This window comes from Pseudorasbora parva, chromosome 6 (genome assembly GCF_024679245.1).
Source record: "Pseudorasbora parva isolate DD20220531a chromosome 6, ASM2467924v1, whole genome shotgun sequence".
NCBI lineage: Eukaryota > Metazoa > Chordata > Actinopteri > Cypriniformes > Gobionidae > Pseudorasbora > Pseudorasbora parva.
The window spans coordinates 18,438,445-18,462,712 of NC_090177.1; the positions used below are offsets into that span (position 1 = coordinate 18,438,445).

A 24,268-nucleotide genomic window follows, 5' to 3' on the forward strand; every position below is an offset into this window, starting at 1 on the left:
TATACCAATATATACACATATTTTCATGTACCAATTACTTTCTTTGTTTAACAGTTCTATCTAATAACATATATGATAGGACTGTTAAACAGATTGTAAACTAATGAAGATGGAGAAGGGGAATAATGTGTGCTCAGGCTCTAGTTAAGTCATTCTCAGAACCGTCAAAATTAAAGTCCTGCACAATGAACCAGAGCAGCAGGACATTAAGTGATTGCTTAAGCCACTTCAAAGTCCCAACTGGTAGTTTGAATACTACAGGACAATTATCCTAGGGGAACATTTAATTTCAGGGCGACTGCCCTGGTGGCTAGTTTCTATAACTACCTGAGCCGAAAGCCCCTTATGATTATCCATGATGGTTATAAATGAGCATATCTACTATGATGCAAATATATTATGAACCAGTTATTAAAAATAGAACTGACTGATATTTCTAAATAATCCAACAGTTCTCTCTGTCCACTTATATATCCACTTATATAAGATCAAGATATTTGGTCTTTTATTTTAATTTTATTTTGCGTTTTTTTTTTGTTTTTTTTTTGGTAGTTTTATTCACCTAAATATTATTAGCTATATTCAGCTGATTAAGCTAAAGTTTTCTCATAAGTTGCTAACCAATAGCTATCAAATGAAACGCTTTCAATCCAAGGTGTTTTGCTGTCACGTTGCATTAAAATTATTCCAGAGATTTTAACCCACCCTTTTAACCCTCTCTCCTCGTCAAATGAAATGCAGTGTTATAACCATTTAAAACCTAATTTGAAAAATTCAACACAAAAAGAAACGCATACTATTTACAATTACATCTTTTTTTATGTTGGCCCATCTTAGCTGAATACTCGAGTCAAAATTGCATTTCTTGATGTTTCTAATTGTGCTCGTTAACCAGGAGGGAACTCGAGGACCGCTATGGTGGCCGCCCTGAGCCCTGCTGACATTAACTATGACGAAACTCTCAGCACACTCCGGTAAGTATTCACTCCTACTTCCCATCAAGCAGTGTGACTTCCATTCTTAGATCTTGATTGCGATAAGAGGGTTTTCTTGTCCTAGATAAAAACACTCTTGTGATCTTATTCGCTGTTTGGATCATTGTCTTTGTTTGCTCATTCACAGATATGCGGACAGAGCCAAGCAGATTAAGTGCAATGCCGTCATCAACGAGGACCCCAACGCCAAACTGGTGCGGGAGCTTAAGGACGAGGTGACACGGCTGAAGGACCTTCTCCGTGCCCAGGGCCTTGGGGACATCCTGGACAGTAAGTCGAGGCACAGCGCACCCCAATGGCCTTTGCACACATGCCCAATTGCCAGACAAATGGGAGGTCCTTTACTCTGCTCACAAGTGGCGAATTCTTTAGCTCTGATCTAATGCCGCAGTCTTGACAAGCTTGCATTGTCTTCATGTTGTTCCTTCTATGTCTTCATTTAACCATTCATTAACATGCGATGGAGATTAGAATTAGTATGGACATATGATGGTTAGAAACAGACAATACTGTTTTCCAACACATGTCCAGTTTAACCACATATCACATGCCAGTTATGTAAAGTCAAGTGTTTCCCTCTCACGTTTGTCTTCACAATATTTTGTCTAGTCAAATCTAACTGCCTCCGTCAGTCATTCCTCTACTAGTCCTCTCAACTCTGACTTCTCAACCTTCTCCTGTTCTTCCTGCTTCCCTTCAGTCGAGCCAATGGGGGATGATTGCCTTGGAAGTGGAAGCAAATGTGTGTATACGCGTGACGGGACCACATCCTTTCGCTTTCCCCTCTCGCTACCAGTAGCTTATTCATTGCTCCTGGAATACAAACCTGTTGGCTTTGCATGCCTCTTTTTTTACCACAAGGAATCCCAGACAAACATGAGATAAATATGGGTTGGATTGGATGGGTTAACATGCCGCTAGCAGGCTTTATGCTTGCTCTTAGTCTAATTTGATAGACTGTCTGGCATGATGCAGTCTTAATGGCAGGCTTTCCTCCAAATAAGCCCAACCCCACAGCACGATAGATCTGATAGACTGCATCTGGAAGCACTTAAAGGGATAGTTCACCCCAAAATGAACATTTTGTTATCATTTAAATCTATTTTCTTTTGTGAAACACAAGAATGTCCTATATTTAGTTTCCATACAAAATAAGATTATTTATACTTATTTATACTAATAATAACAAAAAAGCAGCCTAATGAATCATAAAAGTAGTCGATATGAGCCATACATCTATATTAAAAGTTACTAGCTTTGTGTGATAAACAGACCATTTTTTTTGCATTTAAATGTACTTAAGCAAAATTGTATATAATATGAATATCCACATAATGAAATGACAATACAGTATGTATTGTCAAAATTAATAGACAAATTTAACTAAGAAGTAAAATTGTGTATAAATTAAGATGTTTTCATGGTATCTATCTTAAATTTAACATCAACATGGAACTGGGTCTCAACTCTTTATATTTCCATAATCTGACACATTTTCAAATTAAATAATCACCAAGTAATAAATCACTGATGAATGTTGAATTAGAATGCATTTAATTTTGTTCCATTGGGGTTTTCACCCGTTTTAAGTTAAAATGTGTCTATGGAATAAGACAAAATACAGCTTAAAGCTTTAAAACGTTAAAGCTGAAAGTCATACGGTTTAGAATGATATGGGTGGATAAATGATGACAGAAAAGATACAGAATTTATTTTTAGGTGAAATATCTCTTTAATGTCCCTTAATCTTTAATCTGGAATCTTACCCTCTTTTTTGCCTTGAGTTTTTTCCCTAGTGAGATTTTATTGTCATTTAACTGTTCATTGCAGGTCATGACATTCACGATGTTAGAATGCTGCTAAGTTTACAAACTGAAGCGATGATCTATCAGAGAAAAGGTGCATGTTTTCATCATTTTTCATTTGCAGAATAGCAGTTGCAGTGGTAGTGTAAGAATACCATAGCGTTACGAGCCTCAGTATTTCCATATCTCTCTCTAGTCCAAGTGCGTCTGTCCTCCCCCATCCCTGTTCTCTGTATTCTCTTACACAAGTTCCGCATACCTTTTTAAAAGCTTCAGAACCAAATCAGAGCTCAGGTGGCTATTTGCTTTTCTATCTGTCTGGGAGTTCTTGATATACGCAGAGAGATGAACGCACATTGTGCTTTCTAGCTCTACAACCATATGGTGCTGGGAATGTGAACATTTTAACTTGACTGAAACGCTTGCTGTGGTCTCTGTGCTAGCGGCCTCAATCGCATCATCTGAACGCATGAACTGTAACGTAATGCAGTGCTGCTACGCCGCCATGTTGGCCTAGTTGCTTCAGGAGAGTCTTTTCAGATAAATGAAGTGGGGAAAAATTCAATAGCGTGAATATACAGCAGAAAGCTCAACTGAACTGCGATAAAGCTCCCTGGGAGAGTTAAAAAAAAAAAAACACACTCCCCTTCCAGCCACAGTAGTTGACAGCATCATGATGACTTTAAGAGTAATGTTCTGCGTGGAAAAGACATTTAATAGCCCGTATAGCAGCATGTTATCATACAATTCTTCTACCACCCCAAGCCCCCCTCTCCTGGTTCGTGACCTTTATGCAATCCCCCCAACTCTTCTCTGCTATCTGAGAAGTGTCAGTTTTCACCCAGGTCAAAATCAAGTCAAATAAAAAACAAAAAATTGATTTATCACGTTAAAAAGAGCTTGTAATATAGGCTGCATTGTTTTAAGGTCACATGTTATATGATGCATATTTATTATTGACACTTTAAATACGTTTTACCAGTATATTCTTTAAACGGATAGTTCCAAAAATGTTGTCATAAATTACTCACCCTCAATTTGATCCAAACCTGTATTTTTTTTAATCAGTTGTTTGGTTACCCAAGAATCTCATACAGGTTTGGAACAACTGAGTAAGTGATGACAAAATTTACATTTTTGGGTGCACTATTCCTTTAATTAGTACTTTTCTTCTTTTTTAATAAATTTAAATTATTGTTTAAATATATTATTATTTAAAAAAATATTCTTGTAGTTAAATAAAAATTTAAGTTACATTTACTTCAGAAGCAAAATTGAATGAGATATTAATATCCACATATTAAAATATTATAAACTGAAATGTGTGCTTTTTAGTTTATACCTAAAAATTAAAAAATACTATATACTGTACTCAAAATTAATATTCTTAATATAACAAAATAAAATGTTATATAGTATTGAGACTTAATATCTAAGAATGTATTTTGAAAGGAAATGAGCTGCATCACAACCAATTTTATTTCTGTAATCTTTTTCAAATAAAGTATAATATTCAGCAAGACAAAAATGAATGATGGATGCAAGTGATGAAGTGTATTTTGTCTTGTTCCACTGACAACCTAAACCTCACAAAATTTACCTTAAAAAGAAATGAAAAACACAATGGAACAAGACAAAATACACTTCCAATTCAAGATACATTCTCTTAGATATATTGTTTTAAGGACGTTATTGCTGGACAGTAAGACTCTGATTATGAATTGGATTTTTTAAAGTTTTAGGTATATAAATATGTTTCTATTGAACAACCTGAGGTGAAAACTGTGCATCTGACTGGCGTGTTTGTTGTAATCCTTTGATGTGAACTGTGTGTCTTACATTGGTCTTTCCTCCTCTTTGTCCTTTTTCTTCCTTTCTTTCTGTCTCTTGTACTCTCTTACATTTCTGTCTCCACCATTTTTGCTTCTTCCTCCTTGCGTCGTCTGTCTTTCCTCTGTGGCTCAGACCTGAAAGATATACACAACAATAAGCATAGATACTTGCTTGCCTCAGAGAACCAACGGCCTGGCCATTTCTCCACAGCACCTATGGGCTGCCTGACAGCCTCTCCGTCCTCAGGCTCTCTCTGCAGCCAGGTAGGGCTGCAGTCCGTTTCAAGCATCCAGGAGCGCATCATGTCCACGCCGGGCGGAGAAGAGGCCATCGAGAGGCTGAAGGTACACAGACAAGCAATTTCAAAACAAAAAAGGGTCAAGGGCTTAAGTTAATAACCATTTCCTGGTGTCACAGAGGTTTCCTCTTAAATTAATCAAAACTGATTAGGTAACAATGTGTAATAAGATAATGGAGGTGCTTCAGGCACCTGGTGACCTTTTATCTTGAAAATACTCTACTCATAATGATTTGCATGTTCTCATACATATGCATACTCTATTCTGGATTACCATGGTAACCTGAGAGGGTTACTGAAACCAGCTGTTTGTAAACACCTGTGACATGCGGGTTGTTTCAGTGGTTGATACCAGTGAAATTTCTGGGTTGTTAATACCTATTATATTATATTATATTATATTATATTATATTATATTATATTATATTATATTATATTATATTATATTATATTATATTATATTATATTATATTATATTATATTATATTATATTATTTGAGGAGTGAAAATATTGTCTTGTCATACTTTCCCACCCACCAGTGGCTTAAAACCATTGACTGAGACTGTGAGAGAAAGTAAGGGAGGAAAAGAGAGGGAAAGTATACGTGGCTACAGCTTCCAGGCACTAGTTTCCATGGTTACACTGCAAGTGGCTCGCACTAGTGACGTCAACCTCCGACGCAGTTTGGCAGAATATTAGACCGAAATAGACCTGTTCTTTTGTATTAGCCAAAAATATTGATGTATTAAAAAAAAGTGTGAACATCCTTGCCATCAATCAGATAGAAGTCAGGTTGTTCTGGGTAATTCACATGGACCCCTTCACTTCATGATTGGGCTGCTTACAACCTATTTCTTACGTGAAAATATACACTACCGGTCAGAAGTTTGGAATGTTTATGGTTTTAACTATGATGACCTCAGGCACAACGAAAACAGTAAGGTGGTGAAATATTACAATGATTTTTGAAAATGATTTCTGAGATGAGGACTGCTGAAAATGTAGCTTTGTCATCATTGGAATACATTTTAAAATAACTTTTGTTATTGTAATATATTTCACAATATTACGTTTTTACGTTATTTTTCTGATCAAATGAATGCAGCCTTGGTGAGATATCTTTCAAAAACATTTTTTTATATATATTCCAAACTTTTGTAGTGTATATGTAGATCTATTATAATGATAATCCCGTTTTCCTAGTCCCCTGTAGTGATCTGGGTTTCTCAGACGCATCAGCTCACAGGTTTAAAGAAGCCACATTGTTAGTTTCTACATGAACAGATGGCAGGGGTGTTAACCCTTTAGGAAGGATCTAGGGGAGCTTCCTGTACATCAGGCCAGATGGTTCTGGTCTTCCTTCAAGCCAAGGACAATAAGGGACAGACACAATAGAGGAAAATGTGCATTGTGCTTCCCGTATTTAACTGCTTACTGCTCTTAACCCACGTCAGGCAGTTGGTCCTTTGCACACAGGCTTATGGCCTAGATTTTCCATTTTAGCCATAGGACCCTGAAATGTATGACCTTTCCATAACTTATGTCTGATTTAACACAGAGCAAGATGTGCTGGCAGCGCTGAAAAGCAGAACAAGCTTTAAGCTTCTTAGTATTATGCACAGGTCAGGCAGGTCACAAGGGCAAATGTGTGGAAATGGCAACCTTTATATATATATATATAAATGATATACATAGAATAAAAATTGTTAATGTTAATTAATGCATTAACTAACATAAAATAACAATGTACAGCATAATGTATATTTGTACAGCATTGTTAATTTTATTTAATAATAATGTGGATGTTAGTTCACAGTGCATTAACTAATGTTAACAGATACATCTTTGGATTTTCATAATGTACTAGTAAATATTGATATTAAGGGGATAGTTCACCAAAAAAATGTAAATTACCCCATGATTTACTACCATCCTAGGTGTATATGACACTCTCCTTTCAGATGAATACAATCATAGTTTATATCAAAACATGTCCGGGCTCTTCTAATAATTATAATGGCAGTGAATCAGAGTTCAAAGTTTGAAGTCCAATCCACACGGCTCTGGGGGGTTAATAAAGGTCTTGTGGGTTTTTGTAAGAAAAATATCCATATTTAACATGTTTTAAGTCAAATATCTAGCTTCTGGCGGACTGCCTTCCGTATTCAACTTACGCAAAAAGCATAACTGGTGTGACGATGACGTCGGATGTAGCATAAACGTTTTTGAACTGCATTACTCTTTCTTTGTAAGTTGGATACGGAAGTGGTCTTTCAGAAGCTAGATGTTTTTTTTTTTTTTTTACAAAACACCATAGATTCACTTCATAAGCCCTTTATTAACCTCCTGGAGCCATGCGGATTACTTTATGGTGGATGGATGCACTATTTTTGGCCTTCAAAGTTTGAGCTAATGTTAACAAATTAAACCTCATGAAACAAAAAAAAAATCATGATTTCCACAAAAACATTGATGATAATAAATATTTATTGAGCAACAAATCAGTTTAGTATTAGAATAATTTCTAATGAGATTATGTGACGCTAAAGACTGGAGTAATCATGCTAAACATTTTCTTTAACATTACAGATATGAATAGATTTGAAAATAAATTAAAATGGAAAACTATTTTAAATTGTACTAATATTTCATATTATTGAAATTTTACTGTTTGTAGCCATGATGAACATAAGACTTTTTTCAAAAACAAGAAAAAATCTCCAAAAATTCTAAACTTTTTTAACAATATTATCATTCCAGCAATATTTAGCCATTTCAGACCCTGTCTTATATCACCAAGCATAAGCTTCCCTTTAAAATATGCTGACCCTCTTTGTCTGCGGTCCTGTAGGAGTCCGAGAAGATCATAGCCGAGCTGAATGAGACCTGGGAGGAGAAGCTGAGGAAGACTGAGGCCATCCGTATGGAGAGGTCAGTGAGGGCTTGGGTGCCATCTGGCTCCCTTCCTATTGTCCCTGTGCCCATACTCATCGTGCCCGTGAGGAGTGTCTGCTATGTGCCCGCGTGCTCAGCTGGTGTGAGTCTGTACCAGACTCAACTAGCTGTCCAATCGCACACAACACTGACCTCAACACTAACATGCACATTCAAGTATTAAAGATACATTTTCCAGATATCTTTGTTGCTAACTGAAAATGTTATAAAAATGTGTTGATTTGTAATGTCCTTGATGTTTTCCTTCCCTTCTCTCAGAGAGGCACTGCTGGCAGAGATGGGAGTGGCCATACGGGAGGATGGGGGAACCCTGGGTGTCTTCTCTCCTAAAAAGGTACAACACGTGAACTCCTCATTATTAATCACCATTACTGTCTGCACCAGACAGCTCCTTCTCATGTCCTCATGTCTGGCCCTTTCTTTCTTCGTGTTTCATCATCCATCATTCTCCTTCCATTCTGTTTTTCTTTTATCTTTTTTTTTGCTTGGCTTTTGCAATGGGATCTTGCTATTAGTTTGGTCCTGATAGACCAACATCACTGTCTATTGAAGACTTTAGTGTTTATTCTTCTAATCAGGTTTGTTTTTTTACGTTATATATATATATATATATTTATATTCCCGTTTCATATTTGTAAAATCCCCATACATTAGAGTTCCTGTAGCAAGCCATAATTGTAGATTACTGAATAGTTTATATTTTCCCACATCACTGTTAATTTCAGTCACTGTAGGACATAGAAACGAATGTACATCCATCAGCATGCTGTTGTGTTTCCTGAACTGGTGACGAATGACTCTCATGAGTCTAATCTAATCAGTTCTTTTAATAAATAGGACATATTTGTTTTTTGAAATTACTTGCCGAATACTTCAGAGCTGTTATCGATTTAAGGTTAAACTAGATGTTTTCACTGGCTAAAAGTACTTCCAGAAAGTACAGTTTACTAGCCTGACGTGGTCATACTCAATTCTAGTCCGAATATGAGTCTGATACTGCTGCATTGGACTGTGAAGGCCTTTGCACAGAGTCCGTAATTCACATGCGAAATTTACGCATGTCAAAAAATAAATTCGACCTCACGTTATGTAAATCACGCATGCACACTGCCTCCGAAACTTTCGCCCGTCAAAAAGAAATTCGGAACAGGTTCGATTTTATGCGTTTTCGCATCCGTAAAAACGCATTTTGAGAGACGTTTTGACAACTTAAAGCCACCATACATATTATTCTAGCAAAAATGCCACAAATATTATTATATCACAGCTATAATTATAACACATCAAATCTCTATAAAGCTGTGTGTGTATGTGTGATCGGATCCATAGACATACTGCCAGGTGTTCGGGATCAATTGATTCACGTAAATTAGTGGTCTTCTTTTTAATATGTGTCTCCAGTATCGCTAGCAAAGCATCAAACTGAGCCACTGACACTAAAGTAAACTTTGAATCGGTCGGTCTGGATAATCCCGCTGGATATAAACTCTCTTCTCTACGCGATCGCAGGAGTGGATGAACACAATATCTCCTCAGGACAAACAAACCAACCTCACTAGACGTCACTTTGTCTTGTTTTGCGTTTTTTCCTTTCCGTAACGCATTCATTAATACGCATCGGACTCATCAGGTCTCTGTGCGTGACGAATTTTTCGGTTCACGAACACGAAAAAACGCATGTGGAAATATCGGACTCAGTGTGCAAAGACCTTAATTATGGGGCATTTCAACTGAAACAGGAAAGATATCAATTGGATAGACCTACAACCAATCAGAGCAACGGAGCGACGCATAACATAGTTGTCAAATGTCAACAGATCTCAACTGCACTGTGTTGGCAAGTTTTTTTTTCTGTGGGTTGTTTTCCATGTCCGCGGGTTGAAGCGCCCTCAATTATGTGATATATATAGACCCAGGTATGCAAATATTAGCAGGCAACCTTGCCAAAATAACACATTTTACCCCCGAAACGGCATTTGTTCCGGTAAAACCAACAAATTTAACAAATTCAATCCGAGACAAGCTCCTTTGATGACGTGCATGTTACGTTGCTGTTTATTATCTGTCCGTCATCGTCTAAAGCCCGCCCTGAGTTTCTGTTCGGGCATAATTACTCCTCTATGGATCGAACTGCCCGAGCTCAAATGTTGTGGGCGGGGCTAAGTTCTGCTGGCATCCAGGCTAACAGTTTACCACAATCTCATTGTCTCTTTTAGTGTCCTTTCCTGAAACACAACACTGTTATCCTGCCTCTAGAACAATGCCACTGTCATTGTTTATTTGTCTACTTATTCATGTTTTCATTCAGTTTCTCTCCTTTTTTCCTATCTATGACATCTCTTTGTCATTTTGCCTACCCAATAGCTTTACGTTGAAAGGCCATGTGAAGTCTATACTGACTTTAATGGGGTGTTTTCACCAAAAAAGGTTGGTTGGTACAGTAGTAGATAATGTTGTGCTGTAGTTTCTTATTATTTAGTTCATGGAGGCTAATGTAGTATATTATTAGTCTTTGAAGAAGCCAGATGTTATGACTTTGTGTGAGTCATTATAATTATTGATATGGCATTTAATTTCATCACTTTTTAATTGGCCTGTGAATAACTGTAGCTGTGGTGACCTCGGGCACACCTGTCTGTCAGACTTGTCTGAAATTTATTTTGTAACCTGTTTCCCTACAGACTCCTCACCTGGTGAACCTGAACGAGGATCCTTTGATGTCAGAATGTCTGTTGTATTATATCAAAGATGGAATAACAAGGTATGAAATCACCTCCATAACTGTCAAAAAATTTTTTAGCTGTCTGTATGTTGCGCTGAGGCATCTTATGATTGCTACATATCCAACCACTCAAGGGTCCTACAAAGGACATAATGTTGTTTACTGCTTTGATGTGTAGTTTGTGTACTCTTCCAGTTGTGTGTACACGCACGCACCCACACACACACACACACACACACACACACACACACACACACACAAACACTATGTTCCATGTTTTATGGGGACTTTCCATAGGCGTAATGGTTTTTATACTGTACAAACCATATTTTCTATCCGCTACACTGCCCCTGCTCCTAAACCTACACACGCACACACACACATACACATACACACACACACACCCTAACACTGCCCCTGCCCCTAAACCTACCCATCACAGGAAACATTCTGCATTTTTACATTTTCAAATAAACTCATCCTGTATGATCTATAAGCCTTTTAAAAAAGTGGGGACATGGGGAAATGTCCTCATAAGTCACCCTCTTCTGTAATACCCATGTCATTATACACATTTGTGTCCTGATATGTCACAAAAACAAGCACACACACACACACACACAGACACACACTAAAAACATGTTGTATCGCACCTTGTTACAGTGCTGTATTGTAATTTTGGGGTATCCCTGTGATAATTAAAATGATTGTCTTTGTTTTGACAGGGTGGGCCAGGCAGATGCGGAAAGAAGACAGGATATAGTTCTGAGTGGAGCGCACATCAAAGAGGAGCACTGTATCTTCCGCAGCGAGAGGAATGCCAACGCCGATGGTAAGTGTTCACTTACATCTTTAGATCCATTGATCTGTGTTCACTTTTAAATCAGTGCAAATGAACTTTTGACAAAGATAATTTCTTCCCGTGTATATCTGAGCATTTTGTTCTTTACTTTTTACTAATTGAAAATGTTATATTGATGCTGGAGGTAATGAATTATCTTTTGTCCCCACAGTAATTGTCACATTGGAGCCATGTGAGGGATCTGAAACATATGTGAACGGAAAACGTGTGAATTCTGCAGTCCAGCTGCGCTCAGGTGAGTCACTGACAGCTGTCTGCACATTTCAGTTGTACAGTTCTTAAAGGGGTGGTTCTGTGTTTTTTTTCTAGGCTTGTTTGTGTTTATGGGGTGCAGTATAACATATCTTAATCCTTCTTTTTTTTTACGCCATAGTTTTTGTATATTTTACCTTTATTCCACACCGCTGTCTCCACTGTCCTTTAAACGGCTCGTTTGCTTCCTGCTCCTATGAAGCCCATCTCTCCGAAAAACGCAATGGTCTTAGATTGGTTAGATGGCCAAATGTAGTTTCATGTATTTTTATTGGCTGAAGTGCCAAGCACAGGTTGTCCGAAAACACCACACCCCTAACCAAAAGTCACATCTGTGGCGACTAGCAAGGGTTTATGATGTCACCAAACCAGGAAGAAGCTTGTTGTAGTCCAAACCGGCCGTTTTTGTAGGCAATAAACTGCCATGACTGCCATAAGACACTATCTCCGTTTGCATTTAACTTTCAGCGCTGTAACTTTGCAGATACTGTTTATGATCAAGCAGCAACATTACACACTAACTAAAGTTTAAAAAGTGAAATCGCATGCAACCACCCCTTTAAGCTCTTGTATAATTTAATTGATTGTAGACATATAAAATGTCTTCTCTTTTTTGTGAATGTACGAGTTAGTTTGCCACTGTAAGTAAATAACTAGAATAATAACAATGCAGTGAATGTTGAAAATAGTGTTTATAATTATGATTATACATTTACAATACACATATAATAGCAAATACCAGTTTGCAACATCAGCTAAACAACATTACAACTAAAATAATTAGGAGTGGATAACACCAAAAGCCTTGCAGATTGAAGTTAAAAATAACGTGGATAACACATTATATTGTTTTAATTTGTACATACTTGCCCATTCCTCAGGTAACCGCATTATCATGGGAAAGAACCACGTTTTCCGGTTTAACCACCCTGAGCAGGCTCGCGCAGAGCGTGAGAAGACCCCGACAGCGGAGACCCCCGTAGAGCCAGTGGACTGGACCTTTGCCCAAAGAGAACTGCTGGAGAAACAGGGTATTGACATGAAGCAAGAGATGGAGAAGAGGTACGAAAGCTCTAATAATCATGGGATTTATTAAAGACAACTCCAAGTTCAATACATAAATTATATTGGTTATATAAAATAATTTTGACTCAACCCTCCAGGCACTTACAATAAAAAATACATAGACAAAGCTAGTAAGTAAAAGCAAATAGTAAACATTTACGCTAGTTTCTTGTTAACACGTGTATGGAAGCTGTGCATTTGAATGTTTATTGCCTTGCTGTTGTACTTCCATTGTAAGTGCCTTACTGTAAAATGTATATTATATTTTTTAATTAAGGATGTGGTAATCGACATAATACCTTTTTATATATTGTTGATAGAACTTGTATTTAAAATGGCAAAATTCCTTTGAGGGAAGTGTGGATTCCAGCTTATGCATAGTCTAGGGTTGGATAGCCAACCAAAGCCAGGGCCACCCAGCAGCTACAGAAGACAAAATCTACATTTTGTGAAGTTTAAGCTCTTGGCATGGAATGTGAGCACATATGAATTGGATTATTGTTAGAAGGATTTTTAGGATTATGTGCGGAAAGGAAATGCACTGAGCGTAAGAGAGAGCAGCTTTTTGATGCAGTGGTCTTGCGCTGTATTATATTAGGCTTACAGAAATGGAGATCCTGTACAAAAAAGAGAAGGAGGAAGCGGACCAGCTACTCGAGCAACAGAGACTGGTAAGGCTGAATCTCTTGATAAATCTTGTTTCTTCTGTTGTTTATCTCAGAGGACCTGTACTTTTATATCAATTAGACCTCTATTGTCTTTCCAAATGTTGCCATCAACTTTCTTTAGACTGGGGGGAGAGATGTGCTGTTTGATGAACCGAGTAAAAAGGGCTCCTAGTTTTCTACTTGCACTGCTGAAGTCCAAACAGCACTAATTCTGCACTCTTAGCTCTGATAACTTGAGACTTTTGTGTGTCTGTATGTGTGTGAGAGAGAAACACTTTTCCCAGTGCATGGCTGAACCTCTTTGCATGGTAACTGAATCCACTCTGTCTGGATTGAGATAGCAGATGGCCAATTGCTGCTATGGACTGATTTACATATTCAGTTTGATACAGCAAGAATTTCTTATTCAAAATTTAAATTCTCTCTCATAGATTTGATTTTGCAAAACGACATCAGCAGAAAAATACCAATTTGGCTTTTAATTCGTAATTTGTGTTTTTATGAATTCTATTGTTATGTAAGGCATTGGTTTGCCATGTACCAGTTTAAGACCCCATGAAATCAAAATAAGAGTTTTATGGTTTTAAAAAAATACTAATTAAATGATTTGACAAAAGTATGTTTTAGAGCTATAATTTAAAAGTAGCGTTAACTTAAAAGTAGTGCTGTCAATCAATAGTAATAAAAAACTAATCACACATATTTTATCTGTTAATGGTGATTTAAAACATCAGTTTTTGATGTTTTTGTTCAAACAGATGGGACAATTACAGACAGCACGTTATCTTTTGTCATGTCACACTTAAATTGTTTAAAAGCATTTCATGATTATATAATGTAATGCTTGCCAAAGGATAATGGAAAAACGGATGCTGCGTTAATTGTGTTAATATTTTTAACATGCTAAACTGAAAAATGAAAAGCATACATTAACACGCAAATTTTGACAGCACTACTTAAAATATTTATATCATCTAAAATATATTGTCTGGTCATGGATATAACCATGGTTGGTGACAATGCTAAACTATAAACAAAATGTTTTTATGTAATAATAATTTATGAGTAGAAAAAAAATACTGTCAATTTAATAGGTAATAAATTATATAATATTTTATTTATATTTATACATTCCATACATACATTTTTTTGTAGTGTATAAAAGCTAATTGTTTTATTAACTTCTTCATAAAATCTTCATAATATCGCACATAATTTTAATATATTTCTTACACAATATAAACAGCTCTGTGTCAATTATTATGTAAATGTACTCACACAGAAAGTATAATTTTTAGGGGTTCTTGCCATCAAATTATGCTTGTCAAGCCTTTTCATTGGGGTCTTTAAGTTAAATTGGTGTACAACAATTCCCTTTCCTTGGTTTATTCTATATGCTGCTTTTGCATGGTTTGTTTTTTCTAGCATGTTTAACAGATTAATTTACACAGTACTTAGTACCTCATTTAGTATTTGTTGCTGGGCAGTGTTTTTAAGCTAGACAAGCTTGAGTCAGCATTTGATTTACCAAAATAGATTTAGTTTTGTCTGAGTTTGTTGGTTTTCTCAATGCAATTGCTGATGTTTCCAATGCATTGTTGCCATAACCCAAGATTTCTGCTGTAGTTGATGAAGGCTAGTGACAATGTGGTTTCTCATTACATCTGTAGCCTTGAGTTCTACATACCTGTGTCTGGCCTGACACAGAGGGCATGCTATAACACAGCTATCTATGTTGGGGGTCTTAATCAATGATGACAAGCTCTCCAATGCTCCGATGGTCTCATCCATATAATCTCATATACAGAATGACACAGATGCCACACACTGCACTGATTACACAATCACGATTATATGGTCGCCAGCTGCCTCCTCTGTTATTTGACTGTGATTTTTGTATTGTTTCTGTTTTACTTGACCTGGAAAATGAGAAACTGCATTTTCTCTCAACTAACCTCTTAACTGTAGCGGATGAAATCTATGCTTTTAACCTCCTCCGAGCCTGTCCTTTCTCTTTTTTCTTCTCTGTACTGACCTGTAATCAACACGCAAGAGTCTAACCCACCGCTAGAGCTAGAAAAACTCTAAAACCAAATCTTCTCTATTAAGGACTTCATATGAGGGATTGAAACAAAACTCATCTGACTTTGCTGCATGCCACTTGAAGCATGTTTGGGGTGCAACTATCAAGAGCTCTAATTGAAGAGGATGTCATAAATTTAAACTTGACAAAAAGAAAGAAACCAGCGCAACAACAGCAGATCACGCAACATCTATACCTTTTTGTTGACATTTTTCTCATAATCATGACAGTCATGCCTTGCATTTACTTTTTATATATTGATATGCAACTTGGGAATAACATTGACTTGGATTTGTATCTACACACTGTACATCTAAAAAAAAACAAAAAAAAAAACAGTGGGACACCATGCTTAGAAAGCTTGAATATTGTCAAATTGATCTGCAAGTATAATGCTCTCTAAAATATTCATATCTACAGTCAACTTGCAGACTACGAAAAGGCGCTATGACTTGCAGTTTAATAATTGTGTTAGAAATCGTTAAGTAGGTTGACAATTTTTCTCAGCTTAATGAATAAAGTTGTGCATTTCTCATCGCACTCATTTAGCTGTTCCCATTTTGCATATCACAACACTGTCCATTCTTTACAGAAAACATTCCTTTTGATTTCGATACCCCATTTTAATTTTCCCATTTTGTTTTTCGCACTCTTTGGTTTGTTTCTTGTTTTGTTCTCTTAAGGATGGAGACTCTGATAGTGGTGATGACTCTGATAAGAGGTCATGCGAGGAGAGCTGGAGACTCATCACTTCTCTACGTGAGAAACTTCCTCCCAGCAAGCTCCAAACCATAGTCAAAAAGTGTGGCTTACCCAGCAGCGGTAAAAGACGAGAGCCTATCAAAATGTACCAGATCCCTCAGCATCGTCGTCTTACAAAAGACTCCAAATGGGTGACCATCTCTGATCTGAAGATCCAGGCAGTCAAAGAAATTTGCTACGAGGTGGCACTGAATGATTTCCGTCACACCCGTCAAGAGATTGAGGCTCTGGCCATAGTAAAATTAAAGGAGCTTTGTGCCACCTACAACAAGAAAGACCCGAACGAGCGAGATTCGTGGAGAGCAGTGGCTCGAGATGTTTGGGACACTGTAGGGGTTGGGGATGAACGAATTGAAGATGTCATAACCAATGGACGAGGCGTGACTGACATGGATGACCTAAAGGTGCATATAGACAAACTCGAAGACATCCTGCAAGAGGTAAAAAAGCAGAACAACATGAAGGATGAAGAGATTCGAGCTCTCCGGAATAAGATGTTTAAGATGGAGCAAGTGATCCCGCTGATTTCCAATGAGTCGCAGGAGAAAATCACGCGCGGTGGACCCATGAGGGCTCGCAGTTCCAGTGAGGGTAAAGCTCCTGAGGAGAAGCCCAACTGTGAGCAATTAGACGATCAGATCAAGGATGATGATTGTTCATTCCGACGTGGACGTATGAGGTGGATGCGACAAGAGCAGGTACGCCTCAAGAACCTCCAGCAACAGGAGATTTCCAAGCAGCTCCGACGGCAAAATGGACCCCACCGCTTCATTCCACCTGAAGACCGCAAGCTGCGCTTCCCTTTCAAGAGTAACCCTAAGCATCGCAACTCCTGGACCCCTGGCACTCATATCATAATAACAGATGAACAGGTGATTGAGTTGAAAGTACCCAAAGAAGCGGTCCAGGAAGAGGACTACTCCGGGGAGGTCGCAGAGCCCAGAGAACAAGTGGTACCAACCATCCAGACGTATCCTCCTCTTCCTAGTCCCATGGGTCAATGTAGAAGCAAAGATCTAGAGCAGGGCCTGAGTCATAGACATAATCAAAGCCACAAACTCCATGAACGAGCCCGTAGTAACTCCTTCAACAGCAGCCAGCGAGCCTCGGATTCTACGGAGTCCCTCAGTTCTGGTAACAGGAAGCCACCTTATCCCCAACAGGCCTTCTACCAGCCACGCTACAACCAAAACCAGCATCATTATCCACAGCAACAGCATCCACAGTTCTGTCATTACAATACTGATGCCAGCAACAACTACAAGCATTACCCACCAAATCAGCAGCAGAGCCACCACAACAATTTTTGCACACCACCCCGTATGCGTAGGCAAATGTCTGCCCCCAATTTGAAGGGCAGTCGAGAAACCGCAGTGTGACATTGGAAGCAGGGCATAGGTTCATGTACAGAACTAGTTGACACTACAATTCACACATCACAGACTCATCAAAGCATTGGACAGCTTGTCCCCATCAAGTCAAACAGTTTTATGGCACTTGTTTGAAAGAATTGAATATTGTTGTTATTTGTTGATCCAAATTGCAATGATCTCCCTGGTAAATACCACATGAAAAAAATTGCATCAATAATATGATCTCCCATCCATGTTAGCTATGAATATGGGTTAAAAGTCAAGTAATTAGAGTGCTGGTTAAAAGTCACAAAAAGATCTCAGAACAATGTTCTTGAGCCTTGATTTAAAAAACAGGAATGTTTTTCAATTAAGTATTAGGAACGATGAGTTTTAATAGAGTCACCCTTTAGTTCCTGGCTGTAGTATTAACTTTTTTTAACATTAGTGTATTTTTGGAGATGCCATCATGTATTTAAAAGTACTTTAACACTGATTTGCCTCAGTTTACCTCTGTTTTGCTGCTGGTGACTGTCTGAATAGATCTTAGCATTGAACACACAACCACTACACGGCAACATTTTATACTGTCCAGTGAAACCCTTGAACCATTACTTGAATTTTAATTTTTTAAATTTACAATTCAGTCATATTTGTGCATTGAAGGGTCATAGGTAACGTGTTCTGTAAATGCTGGAAGGTTAATAGCCAACTTTTTATTCTCTTGAATGTTTATAAACACGTTAGCGAAGATGTTTTTACTGTTGCCTTTTTTATGCAAGTTGTTTTATGTCCTGAAGTTTTGGGTCCCTGGGTTGATATTGTCCATTTAATAGATTGAATATGAAATGTGGCAGCAAAGGCCTTTCTCTAGCTGCCTTATGCATGAGTAATAGATTATGAAGGGTATGAAGTTTATGAAGTTTAAAGTTTTTAAAGTGCCTTATTGACTCACTAATGAGCCATTAACATATTGCATTTATTTCTTTGTACTTGGCACCTAAACGCAAGTACTGCTATAGCAATATATGAAGAAAAGCGAATAATTTTTACTGAATTCTAATCACTCCTATTGTGAAAGATATAGACGCTGCCCCTTATGTTTGGTAAAAAGTTTTTTTTTTTGCATGCCACACTGATTTTATAAAGTTTGGTTCTGCCTCATTTTGAGTACAAACCACTGCATTTAACATCCATATCCACAGAGGTAATGTTTTTGTGAAGAGCATGCTTTGCATCTATTGTTCCTTGAAACTGTCTGCTGCACTCTGATCCTCAATAGGGGGGGCAGTCTTTTCCCACGGGATAGAGTCAGTGTTCTAAAACACTCAGCCGTTCTCCTCAATCTCGACATGATTAGAATCACATTTATTTTCGGGTGTCCACTGTGTGGTAAGCAAGCCCATAGAAAGCACCAGAGACATGCCATGGAAAGGACCTCTAACAGGACTGTTTCCATGGTTTCCGAGGCTCATTTTGAAACTAATAGCATGTTTTTAGAAACATAAGATCATAAAAGCCAAATAAAATTTGCCGGACAGGTATGTAATGCACTGCTTTTTCTTGCATTTTCTCATTTAGTCTCACAGCTTATATAATGCCACTGAACACTTCTCACTTTTATTAAATTTACCACTGATATTTTTTTTTACCTTTCTAACTAAATAGTAATTACATTCACATAGGGTTAATGTAGTTTTACATCCTTGCACTTAAGCCACTGTGATTTCCCTGCTTAAGCCTTGATATAATTATGCACTGGTGTGCATCAGCGCCCAAGTGTGTCCCATTACCAGCTGTGCATTACCAAAGCACATGTTATGAAATGTTTCTTCTAGCCAGAGAAAAAAGTTAGCCAACTAGGTCTTAAGTCCATGCTTCAGCATTGATTTATAAGAATGAAGAACTTGAATGCCTTTGTCGTCAGAATTACTGCCTTATTTCTTTTCAAACCCCTGGGTTTTGGTATAGTAAGTCATGCGTATTACTGCTTTTTCTTCAAAAGCAATTTTTTTCTTTGGCACATCATGAAACTGGTTAACTAAATAAGCAAGACTCTAGATTAAAGGTTGAATGTGTAATTTTTATTCTGAAAAGTATGATGCTCTGTGTTTTTTGAGCATCCAGATGCCATGACATTGGCTCAACCATTGTCAGTTTGGGGATGGGGATATCTGTTTTGCTGTCCATTGACATTCAGAGGAGTGTTTGAAAACCTGTGTAGTGCAGCAGAAATACACACTTCGCCTTTCAGTGTAGCACAGCAATAATGTATAAGTTACTTCTTGAAAATCCCATATTTGAAAGACTATCAAGACATGCCATTTCTCTGCTTCAATAAAGATTTTTATGCTAATGTTAATGTACGGTGCTGCCAGCTACTCTTAACTACCACAAGAGGAGCTAAGAACAATGATACATTCAAACAGACGATGTATTTTACCATTTTTTTTAAAGGTATGTTACTTGTCTCTTTAGTGTTTATCTATATGCAATGGTGAGTGCCTTTAAATGGCCCTGTATTATAAAGTGTTGTTTTGGGAGGCGTTTTTGTGCAACATATGATCTTCAGTGCTCTAAGATGTGTTGATGGTTTACTAATATTGCTATTACCTTGAACTGTGCTGAATATCAAGATTTCAAACATGACTGAAATAAAGCGAACACGTTTGAAATGCAGCAACTGTTGCTCTGCGTTAAATGTCTTTTATCATTACAAAAATTGTAGCATATGCTTTATAGAGCTCCCATTTAGATGTGTATTTATCATGATATTTTAATGATATTATAGCTCTTTATAGCTCGCTTAGGAGATATGACCACAGTCAGCCATTAGTCCTGTGTCTAAAGTGAAATATAAAGGTTTTACTTGAAGTCCAGAGCAGTTATTTTATCCATCTGGTGTAAGTTAAGTTTCAGCTGTTTGATACTGCCTTTCAGACAGAACATTCTTTGTTAAAAAACTGGGATCATCAGATCCTGCTTAAATGTCAGGAAAATGTTACATATAATCACATTTTTGCAGAACCCCATATAAAATACCTGGTACAGAGTTAGTTCTACCTAAGCATTTTTCGTTACTAATAAAATATATTAAAAAAAATATTTTTTTTTTTTCTTTTTTTTTGCACCATTGATATCTACAGCATTTATATGCGGCAGCAAGAAACAGAATGCTCTTCTGATTTTTAAATGCTCAAAATAGCTGGAGGAGTGCAAAAAGGGCTTGACGTTATCATATTTTTTCCCCCCATGGCAGGACATAAAAATTAAAATAGCTTTCTACGTTTTAACTGTTGCTATCGGATATATTAAGGCCTTTGTGACTTTGGTGACTTTTGCACAGGGAAGCATCACTTACATTTTCAGAACATGCTAAATCTATTTGAAAATAAATGGATGGGTCTTCATTTTTTTATGTGCAAAATTAGTGCTGTTTAGTTTAACGTCAGCTTAAGCCATTAAAAATGAAATGTACAAAGTTTTGTACCTATTCCATTGTCATGAACTTGCCAAATGGCACACAGTTGTAAAAGCAACTGCGTAACCGTGTGACTTTTATCTCTCCAAGGAACAGTAATATCTGTAGTGCTGATAAGATCGTGTCTGCTGTCCTCTCTCTTCATCGCATTTTCTCAAAGGTATATGAGAGTAAACTGCAAGAGCTGCAGAAACAGGTGGAGACCCGCTCATTGGCTGCAGAGACACCTGATGAGGAGGAAGAGGAGGAGGAAGAGGATGAAGGTAGTGTGTTTTGAGTGCAAATCAGCTACATAATGCCATGAAATTCACCCCAAAAGATGTTAATGTGCACTGTACTGGGACACTGAAGGTAGGACATGTTCCTAGGTCAACATCACATTTCTATCAAACTATAACCTAAACCCAACCAAAACTACAACTACAATCGGAGGAAAATAGATAATAGGTTGTTAAGCTTCTACACCCTTCCCTTTCTTTATAGTCTGATGGATTGAATGTTGTTCCAGGAACAATAAGGATGTCCTGCTTGGCAAAATCACAACCACCTACTGTATGCTCTGTCATGTTTGACTATTGTTACTGTATTGCAGTACCCTGGACCCAGCATGAGTATGAGCTGGCCCAGTGGGCTTTCAGGAAGTGGAGATACCACCAGTTCACTTCCCTCAGAGACCAGTTGTGGGGCAATGCTGTATACCTCAAAGAAGCCAATGCCATCAGTGTGGAGCTCAAGAAAAAGGTACAGCGCACAGATGACAGATGTCATGTGAAAACGTGTCAATAATTGAAACACGGAACTATTTTACATCCATTCTGCTGTATTTACATATTCACAGACCAATCTCTGTTGCTTTACTTATTACCCATGTGTCAGCTTTCAACAGTTGGCCCCTTAATCTCAAAAGGAGCACACCCTTACAGTTTCATCCGTTCTTTTCTGTCACTCTGCTCTACTTTTGTTTGTTTATTTTTCTTTTTCTTTTTTTCAATTCCTATGTGTAGAACCTCATAGAGTCCCCTGCTGTGTAGAAACATTTTTCTTCTGGTTTATTATGAGCTCTTACTTTGTATTTAAAGCTTTAGTGGTGGCAGGGATGATACATTTGCTTTCATCAGCGATTGGAAATCTTATGCTACACTTCACTTTCCACTTAGCAGATGCCAAAAATTAGGTCTGAACCTTCAATCTTACAGTCATCAGCTCACATCTTTCATCCTTGTCGATGACCTTATGTCTAATTCTATTTTTAGGTCCAGTTCCAGTTTGTCTTGCTCACAGACACCCTCTACTCTCCGCTGCCCCCTGAGCTGCTGCCTCCAGAACCGGAGAAAGAGCGTGATGCTAGACCTTTCCCCCGAACGGTGGTCGCTGTGGAGGTTCAAGACTTGAAGAATGGAGCCACTCACTACTGGTCCCTGGAGAAGCTCAAGTAAGCTTCAAGCTGCCAACCGCTCAGTGAAATACAAAGTTCTGCTAACAGAAATCCTTTGATTCTTATGCAATCATTTTTTGGAATCAATCCATTTCGAAATCCTACAGCTAAATACATTTTTTGTTTTTAAATTTTAAATTAATTTTTATTTGTGATTTTTAGACTGTAATTGTTTCTCAGGGTGACATAAAATTAAAATTTTCTCTCCTCTCAAAATCCATGTTAAAATGTAATTTAATTCATTTAATTTAAAGAACTCTGTTTGCTTGTCACATGAACATATTGCAACATGACACCTTGTATACATAATGTCCTTAAATAAAAATTTAAATTTTTAACCTGTGTATTTTTATTTATTATGTTATTTATTATACATAATGCTTATGTAGTTAATATTACATTTAGTCTCTATTGTGTCAAATACCCAAATTCTCACTACTGTGCCATGTGTCAAATAAGAGGATCCCCAATTGACTTTTGAGCCAATTCCTCCATCAAGATTAATAGTCTAAATTTTCTCTTGGATAGTCGGACAAAAACACATCTTTGTAGATGACACTAGCACCTCTACATGCTGACATTACCTCATGTTCCCATGTAAACCAACTACCAGTCGAAAAGGCTTTAATGTAGGCATTGACATATAGTTTATTTACATTTTTAAAAGAGAAAAATCCATTCACCAGCATGTGTTGATTTTTCATGCTCTTCCAGGCAGAGGCTGGACCAGATGCGAGAAATGTATGACCGTGCAGGTGAGATGGCCTCGTCCAATCAGGGTGAGGATGGGGAGGGTGCTTTGACCGGCAGTGACCCGTTCTATGATCGCTTCCATTGGTTCAAGCTGGTTGGGAGGTACGCTAATCATTTAACCTTGTTCCTGTGACTTGAGATATGTTTGAACATGTTAACAGAGATCAGTTCTTTGTAGGGGTGTAACGGGTCTTATTTGATCCGCGATCCGTATGGACCAAGCCCTTATGGCTGCAAAGTTCAACCATCATTGAGTGAATGCTTATCATTTGCACATTTCTAAGCAATCAGAATGTAAACATTTAAAGTGATTTTAAACCATTCCAGAGCAAGAACCGGCGAAAGAGAACTCATTTTGGTACTCTCGCGCTGTTTACTCGTGCATAGTCCAGTGCGAGGTAGCAAAAGAGGGGCACTCCCTCGGCCTGTTCGCCGCAGGGCCCGGTGCAGTTGCACTGTTTGCACCGCCCTAAGGATGGCCCTGTGTCAGACAGTGCTCAAAACACATAATTCAGTCTTCTTTCACGCCTCCTTGATCTTAAATGGACACATACAGACAAAATTCTTAAAATACCCATCTCGGCAAGTATTCTCATAAACACAGTCATTTATATTTTAAATGAATGTAAACTGTTCAGAAAGAAATCGGATCTTTATCACTATATTGAATCCCCGCATTAAGTCTTTAAGTGACAGCAGCCTATAAATGCCTGCTTCTGTCTGTGTCACTAATGTTATTCAAACAACAAAACACAGCTTTAACAAAGATTAATCTTAGTCTTAGTTTAATTTATAGCAAGGTTACAATTGCCCCCCAATCCGAAAAAATGATCTGATCTGTGACTCAGAAACTACAATATGATCCAAACCCTGAGTATTTTTTATTCCGTCACACCCCTTTCTCTGAATAATATTTCCTGCAAATGTGCCTAGAGAAGTTTTTTCA

General features: G+C 37.7%; 1 protein-coding gene across 11 annotated transcripts in view; it reads left to right on the forward strand.

Moving 5' to 3' along the window:
- Positions 1-24,268, forward strand: part of kif1b (kinesin family member 1B) — a 78,762-nt gene that overhangs the window by 31,842 nt on the left and 22,652 nt on the right. For 5 of the 11 annotated variants that reach the window (XM_067445953.1, XM_067445955.1, XM_067445961.1 and 2 more), the window contains 15 exons: positions 896-974; positions 1,123-1,265; positions 1,696-1,737; positions 4,766-4,977; positions 7,784-7,863; positions 8,146-8,221; positions 10,569-10,648; positions 11,335-11,441; positions 11,623-11,706; positions 12,605-12,785; positions 13,387-13,459; positions 21,295-21,397; positions 21,727-21,875; positions 22,388-22,566; positions 23,284-23,424. In XM_067445953.1, coding sequence (XP_067302054.1) covers positions 896-974; positions 1,123-1,265; positions 1,696-1,737; positions 4,766-4,977; positions 7,784-7,863; positions 8,146-8,221; positions 10,569-10,648; positions 11,335-11,441; positions 11,623-11,706; positions 12,605-12,785; positions 13,387-13,459; positions 21,295-21,397; positions 21,727-21,875; positions 22,388-22,566; positions 23,284-23,424 — 1,729 coding nt within the window. Of the gene's footprint in view, positions 1-895; positions 975-1,122; positions 1,266-1,695; positions 1,738-4,765; positions 4,978-7,783; positions 7,864-8,145; positions 8,222-10,568; positions 10,649-11,334; positions 11,442-11,622; positions 11,707-12,604; positions 12,786-13,386; positions 13,460-16,222; positions 20,333-21,294; positions 21,398-21,726; positions 21,876-22,387; positions 22,567-23,283; positions 23,425-24,268 lie in introns of those variants that run through there. The other 6 variants (XM_067445959.1, XM_067445960.1, XM_067445958.1 and 3 more) reach the window with 5 other exon arrangements.